This window comes from Natator depressus, chromosome 7 (assembly GCF_965152275.1).
Source record: "Natator depressus isolate rNatDep1 chromosome 7, rNatDep2.hap1, whole genome shotgun sequence".
In the NCBI taxonomy this organism is placed as follows: domain Eukaryota; kingdom Metazoa; phylum Chordata; order Testudines; family Cheloniidae; genus Natator; species Natator depressus.
The window spans coordinates 22,454,712-22,466,592 of NC_134240.1; the positions used below are offsets into that span (position 1 = coordinate 22,454,712).

The 11,881-nt window shown below is 44.4% G+C and overlaps 1 protein-coding gene across 4 annotated transcripts in view; it reads right to left on the bottom strand.

Moving 5' to 3' along the window:
• Positions 1–11,721, bottom strand: part of CHCHD6 (coiled-coil-helix-coiled-coil-helix domain containing 6) — a 198,419-nt gene extending 186,698 nt beyond the window's left edge. For all 4 annotated transcript variants that reach the window (XM_074957638.1, XM_074957639.1, XM_074957640.1 and 1 more), the window contains exons 1-4: positions 11,523–11,721; positions 7,051–7,192; positions 5,658–5,727; positions 3,504–3,648 (exon numbers count right to left, since the gene is read on the bottom strand). In XM_074957638.1, the coding sequence (XP_074813739.1) occupies positions 3,504–3,648; positions 5,658–5,727; positions 7,051–7,192; positions 11,523–11,612 (447 nt within the window). In that variant the 5' untranslated portion in view covers positions 11,613–11,721. The remainder of the gene's footprint in view (positions 1–3,503; positions 3,649–5,657; positions 5,728–7,050; positions 7,193–11,522) is intronic.
• Positions 11,722–11,881: the final 160 nt, after the last annotated feature.

An 11,881-nucleotide genomic window follows, 5' to 3' on the forward strand; every position in this document is an offset into this window, starting at 1 on the left:
ACATTTTGCCATGCTCTCTCTCTTCCACATGCATCTACAGACACCGTCATCACGAAGCAACTGAACCACTGATCAAAAGGGGAGAGGCTGGCTGAAGAGCCAGCCTGGGCTGAGAAGCATCTAAGTTTGTAAGGACATTGAAAGCGTTAAGGTCAGTTTAGAATGCATTTTGCTTTTATTTCATTTGACCAGATCTGACTTGTTATCGATCTTTACCGTTAATAAATCTGTTTATTTTACCCGAAGCAGTGCGTTTGGTTTGCAGTGTGTCAGAGGCTCCCCTTGGGATAACAAGCCTGGTATTTTTCAATTTCTTTGTTAAATTGACGAACTTATATAAGCTTGTAGTGTCCAGTGGGCATAACTGGACACTACAAGACGGAGGTTCCTAGGGTTGTTTCTAGGACCGGAGATACTGGCTAGTGTCATTCACTTGCAAGTAGCTGGGAGCAGCTTACATGCCAGAGGCTGTGCATGAACAGCCCAGGAGTGGGGGTTCTCACAGCAGAGCAGGGTAAGGCTGGCTCCCAGAGTCAAGGATTGGAGCGGCCTAGCAGATCGCTGGTCCAGACAACACCAGAGGGGAACATCACAATTGGTTAGTGTGTTTCTGATCACAGGAAAACATACAATCCAATAAGACTGAACCATCACCTTACACAAATACTATTAATAATAAAGGTCAGTGGATGAAAACTGTAAAGAACACAGATTAAACATCAAGTGCCTTTCAGCACAATCAATCAAAATGAAATTGTTTAAAAATATAGCTGTTGTATTCAGGTTTATGGCCTACAAGTGGCATGGTAAAGAGAGAACATGGCTACATAGTAGAGCTGCCTACACAAGAGAAGGGTATTAAAAGCCAAATTATTTCAGCACCAAGATCTTATGGCAAATCTAGAAGAAATTAGCTTTCCAGCAATATGTGGCATGATCTTCAAGTCCTAATACATTTTGAATAGCTGAAGGCAGACAACTCAGTTGCCCCAAATAAAACAACAATCCCATTCTTTTTTTGACACCCTTCTTGTGCAACACAGCACAGAACACCTGAAAGTTTATTCCCCCTGGCTTCTGTGTGCATGACAGTGCAATCTTGACTGGCTGTATAATACAATCAATACCCATAAAACCACATACAAACTGCTGTTTATCATTTGAAGTTAGGAGCAAGAGATAAGGCAGAGGGGTCAAAGGATGGCCCAAGTCCATCACTCCCCTCATGTTCCAGGCTTGAAGACAACAGCCAACACTCAGCCACCATTCCAGACTAAGGGACCAAGGAGCTGGAAAACGGAGGAATCCTGACAAACAAGGATACTGACAAGTGAGAGCTACCATTCAAGTAGTACAAGGAACTGCAAGAGGGGGTCCTGGGCCTTCAAACACTAACTGGGAAGTTTTGGGGTGATATGGAAAGACATTCATTCTTAACAAACAGAGGTCAGGCAGTTTGAGGGGCCAGAGTGGGGAACCTTATATTCAAAGGGTGCCTGGAATTGAGAGGAAATATACCATGTAAGAGTCTCCATAGTAAAGAGTTGACACAGTAAAGTTATCCAGGAACAAGTAGCCAGCACCCTTGCCTAACTCTTGTCAGAACAAAGTAGACAACCCAAAATTTCTCATTGATTTCTAAGGTTTCTCGGATTTGTTTCATGTCAGTGATCAATGGAGGAGATTACACAGCAATAAACTTGACCACAGTTTCTCTAACACCACATTCTGGGCATAAGCTGCATATTCACTACTTACTTTCCATGGGTTACCCAAGAAAAATCTGATTTGAACCCGCTTTGTGTTTTCAAACTGTCATGTACCCAGCAACTCCATGCTTCGTACTCTGGAGGATTAAGTGTTACACTCTGATGTGATTACAACATTTGTACATAAAAGGTAGGTCTACACTGCAAACAAACACCCATGCCAGGCTCGGGTCAGCTGATTCAGGCATGCGGGGCTCAAGCTGTGGGGCTGTTTTACTGGGGTACAGATGTTCAGGCTCAGGCTGGAGCCCAGGCCCTGGAAGGGGGAAGGTCCCAGAGTCTGGGCTCGAGCCCAACTGTCTACATCACAATTAAATAGCCCCGTAGCCCAAGCCCAAATTGCAATGGAGGAGCTGCAGATGTTTAATTGTAGTGTAGACATACCCTAAGAGTCAGGTCCCAGCTTGTTCCAGCCATAAGGGCACATTTCAGTGATAATGCTGACACACCTCAGTCACATTCTTCCCAAACAGCTCTTGTGTGTCTCACTCCAGGAGAGAGGGCTCTCTCACTGAGCAGTGCCGTCTCCTCAGATTTAGAAATTAATTCACTGCCACTTTCTACAAAGGTCTGTTAATTACATTTATGAAAGGAACTATCATCCTCCTGGTGGGAATGGAGTAAGTGCTACTTACCAGCTGCAATGTCTCACCCAGATGCACAGCTCTTACCTGCCGTAGATATCAACTCCTTTTTTTGTATTTAACCCTTCCACCAGAGAGATTGCCCATCCTTAGACTCTGCTGTTTCTCAAAGGAAATCACTTGCCTCACAGGGGTCACTTATGAACCACATCAGGGAGATCAATATGAAAAGGCAGCAGGCTAGCATGTTGGAACAGCTATCATAATTTATTATTGAGCCAAAGTGCTTCATAACCAAGTTACACCTCACTACCCCACCCCAGAAGGCAAGTATCAACACCGATTTACAGATGGAAAAAATAGAGGCACAGAGGGATTTGTGATTTAACCAAACCACACAGCAAATCAGTTTGGTAGGGGAGCGGGGGGTGGGAAGAAGAGGAAGGGAAAAAACAGGAATAGAACCTAGAACTCAACTCCCAGCCCTGTTCCCTCCCTGGTCTAGACATTGTCCTTTTAACAAGTAACGTGACTCTCGGCGAATTAGTCTAAATATCCACCTCGCTGTCTACTGATAACCAGGACTAGTTTCACTGTGGCAAGCATCATCCTCACATTGTTATAACGGGACAGCTCATGTCACTACAGTTAAGAACAAGAAGCCAGTTCTTGTAAGACACTCTGCTCCTGACTATTCAGGTGTTCTTGTAACTTTACTCAACAGTCCAAATACAGCAAAGTTGAGACAGGTCAAGTCTGTACCTACATCAAAAGTACCCATTTCACACATGTAGTAGCTTAGCAGAGCTCCATCCAGCCCAGGTTGCCACAATGTTAGTCCCTCCCAACCCTACATATGCAGCAGGCTCTCTTGCCAGCCATCTCCACTCCACTCTCCCACAGACAATGCGCCCACCTGCATGTAGCCAGATGCTATACCATTCTCATAAAAGCTCAGCCTAAGGTTAGTTACATGACAGACTTGCCAACTACAGCAGGCTAAGAGATATGAGGTGATGACTACCATGGACTTGGGACTAAGCAGCAGTTGCTGAACTCATTTCACAAATAAATGGCATTTAACTGATCCCTCAAAGGGGAAAGGTTTCAGGCCCTCCTCCTGCCTGCGAATGTGTTGCTTTGTACCTACCATCCGAGTTGCTTTCTGCCTCTCTTCATTGGTGCTGTTCTTTTCCCGTTGCAGGGTTGTATTGAGACACTCGCTGCCTGCCTCCCGTTCCCTCTTGGCCAGCCGGAGCAGTTCCTCTTGGACCAGTGCCTGCTCTCGCTCATACCTGCATCAGTGCCAAAGAAAGGCAGAGAGAAGGTGCTCAGCAACAGGCTCATGGGATAATCTGTCCTACCCTTAGCCAGGAATATGAAGAGGTGTGATTTACTTGGGACAAAGCCTGCTCACAACTCCCAGGGTTCTGTGGGAATTTTGGAGCACCATGAACTTTAAAGATGACCTGAAAGTTCAGTGTTGAACAATTTAAAAAACAAGGGGGCACAAAGCACATAAACCTACAGTTCAGTTAGGTCTGGCTCTTAAACACTTGACAGTCACCTCAAAACAGTGAGAATAAAGGATTTAATAAACTATATATAAAGCTGCTTTTAAAAAAATAAGATGCAGGCCACAAAAAAAGAAGTTTGTCTGCCTAGCTGAATTTTACTACCAACACTACCTTAGCTATTTGCTTTGCTGGCCCTGCGAGACAGAAGGAGCCCTCTGCAGAGTAAGTGGGATGATTGATGTCGGGGAAGCAACCTTGAGACATGTCCACAGTCTAAGCACCTGAACCTGAAGGACCACTATGGAGCAAATTTAGTGCACCTAAATCTGTCTACACTGCAATAAAAGACTGCAACACGGCCAGCCAGAGTCAGCTGACTTGGGCTTACGCTGCAGTGTTAAAAATTGCAGGGTAAATGTTCAGGCTTCGGCTGGAGCCCAGGCTCTGAGACCCACCCCCTTCACAGGATTTCGGAGCCCAGACTGAAAACTAAGTGTCTACACTGACATTTTTAGCCCTGCCACCCAACTCAATTGACCCCGGCTCGGAGGCTCAGAGCTGCCGGTATTTTTTTCGCAGTGTATTCATACCCCAGGTGACTGCCACTCAGACCCTGGGAGTTCCACACGCACAGAGGGACAGGCTCATCAGTACACAAGAGACCCAGCGGACCTCTATGCCACTCCCTTTCTTTCTCTGCAGCATTCACTACAGCATCTGTCCAGAAACAGCTGAGTAAGCCAGGACTGAAGACTACCAGCAATTCTGATTTCACCATCTCTTTAAAGAACAGAACAGAACAGAACCAACTTCCCAGAGAGTTCACTAGGTGTGTCAGACACACAGTTATGGACAGTGGGTTTGATACACCACTTTTACAAGCTTGAATAATCAACAATAGCACTGAAGGGGACTCATTTTCATAATCCCCAAAGCTGGACTTGTGTGACATGCAGAGAAAGCATGGACACAGTAAGGAGAATGTAATGCAGCAAAGGAAGGACAGGAAAAGGCAGTTAGAGAAGCTAGAAAAACATATGGCAACAGTTTTATAACAGACAACCCTCCATCGATAGGGAAGCTAGACCTCCTACTGTCCTCCACCCTTGGAAAAAGCAGCAGAGACTCCTGAGGGTGAGACACAGCAAAGACCACATTTCACACAACTCATCTCTTTCTCACTGTACCTTTACATGCACGGACACCTTGTTAAGCCAAAATGCCCCATACAGGAAAAACCCACAGCACAGTGGAAAAGGCTGGCAGCCACCAGGACTAGTGGAGCAGGCATCAGGAGAAAAAGCTGGTGGTGTCTGGACAAACATTATTTCAGGTTTCTCACTCATATGCAGAGTTAAACTGATCAATAGATTTGAGGTCTGGGCAGAAGTTTCTTCAAGGACTCAACAACAAGAGTCTTAGGGGTTTTCACTTTCCTCAGGAGGCAAGAACAGGCAGACACAACTTTAGGCTCCAGTGGACATGTGTTTCACATGATTTTTTGTGGGTAGTGGAGAAAGCATTCTTCGCTCCTCCAACGTTTCTATAAACACCTTCCCATTGGTTCCCAGCCCCCTTACCCGTCTCCAACCCCAAGAGTCACGTGCTCTCTCACCAAAAGATGCCCAGTGGCCTTTGCCTACATTAAGATCTCATTGAAAACATACTACGCAACACCACATACAATCATCACTGTACTGAACTCTAGAATGCAGCATTACACAGGGCATGTATGTGGCCCAGGCAGCACAGGTGGCTGTCTCCTGACAGGAAGAACATCCCCCTACCTTTTGTACAGGTCCTCCTCCGCCTCAGAGGGCTTCTGACCAGAGCTACTGGTAGTTGGTGGATGGATTCCTGAAGAGAGGAACAGAAGCAATTGATGACTGTGGAAAACAACACTGGCTACCATCGCTTCATGAGAACTGACATCATCAGAGGGAAGAGGAAAATTCTCAACAAATGAGCAACATTCTACGAAGGGAACACTCAGTACAATAAGAAAAGTCAATGGGAAAAAAGAAAAAACTTTTTAAAAGTTTTATGGCTGAATTTAACGTTCATGTAAGCGAGAGGCTGACAATACTGCCTTGAACAAGGCATAATGACAGTGTTATGCAAGCTTCCTCCATCTGAGGATACTGATGCACTTCAACCCTGACCCATCTCAAGCGCTCACGTTATTTTAACCTATTTTACACCCCTTTTCCCCAGTTCTGCAAAAGCATCTCTCTCCAAACCTGCTGCATCCTTTGTTATTCCAGCACTGGTCTCTCCTAAGTAGAGATCAAATTATAAAGTGGTTTGGGACATTCACAGACAGGGCCAAGGATGAGGCACCACTAAACCCACTTTTAAAACAAGACTTCGGCCACAAATGAATGCTGATCTCTGGCAGGAAAGGAATGATTCACCAACCCCCTGCTGCACTCTGGATCCCAGAATGTTTCTGTTTAAGGCTTTTATGGGAGCAATGACAGATGTACCAACAATATACATTTGAGCACCATTGAGTAAAACAAGAATCAGCTGACTTGAATGAGAACACAAGTCTTTAAGCATGCAGCTAAATAGCTGAGCTTTGCCAGTTTCTCCTCTTCTCTTTCTGGTAATAGCTAGTATCAGCTAATGAAATATTTCTCTTCTGAACCTGCAGAATAACATGACATATGTACAGCAGATTCCCTGTCCACTGAAAGGAGATGATATGACTAATGCCCTTTTAGAAACATGGTTGTAAGTAATATTCTGAACTGCTACCATACCCGTCATCCAAAGATCTCAAAAGAACCTTACCACACATTAATGAAGTCACACAAATATTTGAGGAAATGGGTATTACTACTATTCCACACATGGGGAAAACAGAGAGGCACTGAAAAGTTAGATGACTTGTTTAGAGTCATACAGATTCACTGGCACAGCCAGAAACAGAAGCCAAGATTCCCAACCATTCTAGTTACCATACAACATTGTCTACCTCACCCAAAAAAGCTTTCTTGCAACAATATGAATGCCCAATCTGTGCAATCACACTGATACTCACACAAGTGGAAATGCCACTCAGCATAACAAGTGCGTCCTGACAAGGTACAAGTGTGTTATAAAGGCATTAACGACACCTCAGTGACCAACAGTGTCAAAATTTTAGACTGCAGACACAGCGGAGACTGACAATACCTGTAGTACACTTGGGCTTCCCTTTTGCAGCTTGTGGTGATGATGCAGTGCCATAGGATGAGGGAGAAGGAAAGGAAGATGGTCTCTGGTCCCCTTTAAGTTGAGAAGTTTCCTTCATTCGGTTCACTACATCTTCAGAGAGCTAGAGCAATTTGTTGGGAAGAGATTAAGTTAGTCAATTCTTGATTTTTATTTTGTATTAAGAGGAGTTTTCAACAGGTAATTATTTTTTAATCCTGCTTCAAAATACTGCTAGTTATACTATTTTAAAACATTATCTGAGAGCAAGTTATCTGTTGTTGAATTCACATTCAGCAAATATATTACATCAGGAAGCGATGGAGTTCAAGTAATTGAGTCTTAAGGCTAGATTGGACAACGAATTGGAGAACAATCCTCTATGCACCGGGGGGGGGAGGGAGGGAGGGAGGCAGGCAGGAAAGGATCATTACTTAGTAGATCTTCAGTTCCTATTTTTATAAGTCTAGGCAAAGTTTTCCACATAACAGTAATGAAATGGAGGAGACGAATGTGCTCAATTCCAATTTTATTGCCTATTCCCATACTTGGGTGCAGAACCATGAAAAGGTAGAAAATGCACCCAAAAATCTCCTGGGAATTCAATTCAGAGTGCCTTTCTGCCCTTGCTTTTGATGGCATAGACAGGGCTAACTGTTCCTCTGATACACCAGTCAATTTTATACTGGCCACTCCACCCTAATGGACAAAATTAAGGGGTGCTCAATTTCCGTGCCCAGGCCAGACTCCCATTGACGCGCTTCAGAGCATAAACCAGAACATGGATTTTAGCTATGCCACTACTGCCCAAGATAAGCAGTATTTTAACATCTTGATTACATATTGTGATTTTGTCAGGTTGGTCTTAGGTCTTCAACTCTGTTCCCTTCTGCTTGCACTATAAATGAAACACACACAGCACCCTATCAACAGATCCCAGGGAACACAGCTCCAGGCATACTACATGCATTGTAAAATAATCTACATAATGACTATGATGTTTTAGTGATGACAAGGACAAAACTAGAAAAGTGAGAGCTTCCTTGAAAGAAAATGAACTGTCAACACTAGCTATAAAGCATCTGAGGTTTTTGTAAAAAAAACAAAATAATCCCCTTCGAGTTCCAAAAATGAGGAAACCCATTTCATTTCATAAAAGCTTGTGACTGGATTCAGCTTTGCAATTCAAATGAACAAGCCAGAGAGGCCCCTGTTCATTTAGTGTGAGTTCCTATAATGACAAATATCGGGCCTCCCTCCATTTAGTCTGAACTCCTAGAGATCAATGGAATGGACCAATAACCATAAATCAACAGCTTTCAGAGTAGCAGCCATGTTAGTCTGTATCCGCAAAAAGAACAGGAGTACTTGTGGCACCTTAGAGACTAACAAATTTATTGGAGCATGAGCTTTCATGGGCTACAGCCCACGTCATCGGATGCATGCAGTGGAAAATACAGAAGGACGATTTTATATACACAGAGAACATGAAACAATGGGTGTTACCATGCATACTATAACAAGAGTAATCAGTTAAGCTGAGCTATTACCAGCAGGAGAGAAAAAAAAAACCTTTTGTAGTAATAATCAAGATGGTCCATTTCCAGCAGTTGACAAGAACGCATGAGGAACAATAGGGGGGAAAAATAAACATGGGGAAATAGTTTTACTTTGTGTAATGACACTTCCACTCCCAGTCTTTATTCAAGCCTAATTTAACAGTGACCAGTTTGCAAATTAATTCCAATTCAAAAAGAGACTCCAACAAGAGACTGCTGAAGTTTTTTTGTTGTAATATTGCAACTTTTAGGTCTATAATCAAGTGGCTAGAGAGACTGAAGTGTTCTCTGACTGGTTTTTGAAAGTTATAATTCTTGACGTCTGATTTATGTTCATTTATTCTTTTACGTAAAGACTGTCCAGTTTGGCCAATGTACATGACAGAGGGGCACTGCTGGCACATGATGGCGTTGTTCTAAGTCAGCCATAAAAACGTTGGCATATTGTGGGGCCATGCAGGTACCCATAGCAGTGCAGGGGCAGGGCCTCTCCTTCTGCCCCTGCACTGCTATGGGTACCCGCATGGCCCCACAGTATGCCAACATTTTTATGGCTGACTTAGAACAACGCTTCCTCAGCTCTCGTCCCCTAATGCCCCTACTCTACTTGCGCTACATTGATGACATCTTCATCATCTGGACCCATGGAAAAGAAGCCCTTGAGGAATTCCACCATGATTTCAACAATTTCCATCCCACCATCGACCTCAGCCTGGACCAGTCCACACAAGAGATCCACTTCCTGGACACTACAGTGCAAATAAATGGTGGTCACATAAACACCACCCTATATCGGAAACCTACTGACCGCAATACTTACCTACATGCCTCCAGCTTTCATCCAGACCACATCACACGATCCATTGTCTACAGCCAAGCTCTAAGATACAACTGCATTTGCTCCAATCCCTCAGACAGAGACAAACACCTACAAGATCTCTATCAAGCGTTCTTAATGCTACAATACCCACCTGCTGAAGTGAAGAAACAGATTGACAGAGCCAGAAGAATACCCAGAAGTCATCTACTACAGGACAGGCCCAACAAAGAAAGTAACAGAACACCACTAGCCGTCACCTTCAGCCCCCAACTAAAACCTCTCCAGCCCATCATCAAGGATCTACAATCTATCCTTAAGGATGATCCCTCACTCTCACAGGCCAGTCCTCGCTTACAGACAGCCCCCCAACCTGAAGCAAACACTCACCAGCAGTCACACACCACACAACAAAAACACTAACACAGGATCCTTGCAACAAAGCCCGTTGCCAACTCTGTCCACAAATCCATTCAGGGGACACCATCTTAGGGCCTAATCACATCAGCCACACTATCAGAGGCTCGTTCACCTGCACATCTACCAATGTGATATATGCCATCATGTGCCAGCAATGCCCCTCTGCCATGTACATTGGCCAAACTAGACAGTCTCTACGTAAAAGAATAAATGGACACAAATCAGACATCGTTATAACATTCAAAATTATAATTATATAATTCAGAATTATAACATAACATTCAAAAACCAGTCGGAGAACACTTCAATCTCTCTAGCCACTCGATTACAGACCTAAAAGTTGCAATATTACAACAACAAAAAAACTTCAAAAAGAGACTCCAATGAGAGACTGCTGAACTGGAATTAATTTGCAAACTGGACACCGTTAAATTAGGCTTGAATAAAGACTGGGAGTGGATGTGTCATTACACAAAGTAAAACTATTTCCCCATGTTTGTTTCCCCCCCCCCCCATTGTTCCTCACAAGTTCTTGTCAACTGCTGGAAATGGACCATCTTGATTATCATTACAAAAGATTTTTTTTCTCTCCTGCTGGTAATAGCTCAGCTTAACTGATCACTCTCATTATAGTGTACATGGTAACACCCATTGTTTCATGTACTCTGTGTGTATAAAATCGTCCTACTGTATTTTCCACTACATACATCCAATGACATAGGCTGTAGCCCACAAAAGCTTATGCTCAAATAAATTTGTTAGTCTCTAAGGTGTCACAAGTACTCCTGTTCTTTTTTCATAAATTAACAAGTTTCTCTAATTCCAACACCATTCAGCTGAGCAGCAACATAAAATTAACAAAGCAATTCACTTTGCTGTGTAGTTGGTACATGGAGCTGAACGCTAAACGGGCCCAGCGAAGCAGCAGCAAAGAGAAAATTGATTAGGATTAGATTCTCCTCTATATCAAAGATCTGCAAGAGGAATCTGAAACAACCCTAATTAGATCCTTGTGATTGGAAGCTGCGGAAAAGAAGTGAACAAACTTATCCAGTCTCACTCAGCAGGCCCTTTCACATGGGGCTAAGCAAACAGGCAGCTCAATGGGATACAAATCGTACAAAGGAAATAGGGCAAACTTGCAAAAATGTAGAGTAACAGAAGAGAAATAAAAAGAGAGATAAGAAAGAAACCGAGAAAAATGCACCCTAGTGACACCACCAATTCTATCTCTAGGGTGTCCTATCATGATGCAGATAGGGCCTCCTTCCTGAGCTCCAATTCCCACCCTGGAGAGGCAGCAAATTTTCAATCACAACAACTCCTATCTCCCTATCTGTCTCCACTGCACCAATTGCTATAGTACCCCAGGTGATATTAATTAAGGGTGATGATCTCTTCCCTTGGATGCTCTCTTCCTGCCCTTAATGTAAAATCTCCTTTAACCCATAAGAAGTCAAGAGTGCAAGATGGATTAAACAGCTCTGGGGAAAGGGGGCGGGGGATGCCTTTTAACACACTATAAAGGCAACAATGCTATGGTTGGGTATCACCCTTTCCCCAGCCCCTCATCCCCCACCCCGACTCTCTCAGCCCCACCCCCACCCTCACCCTCTCAGCCCCTGCTCCTCACCTCCCCCATCCCAGCCAGTTCTCACCCTAATGCCCTGCAGCACCCGCACTCGCTCCTGCTCATCCAGCCCGAACGAGACCTTCCTGTTCTCGTGGCTGCTCTCGCTACCCCCCATGCCGGCGAGGCTGGACGGGGGTTATCCCACCCTGTCCCTCACGTAAGCTGGGGCACACAGCCTCCTCAGCGGCACAAACTCTCTCCTACTTCACCAACCAACAAACCCGCGTCTCATTGGCGGCTGCCAGAGGAGCAGCCAATGGAGAGGCACGTTGCTGGCGATGGCCCGCGGGGCAGGCTGGGAATTGTAGTCTGGTTGCTGTAGATGTTCCTCCGAGGTCTCTGTCTGGATAGGACAGAATGAGGGGCCTCGAGAGAGCAGCAAGC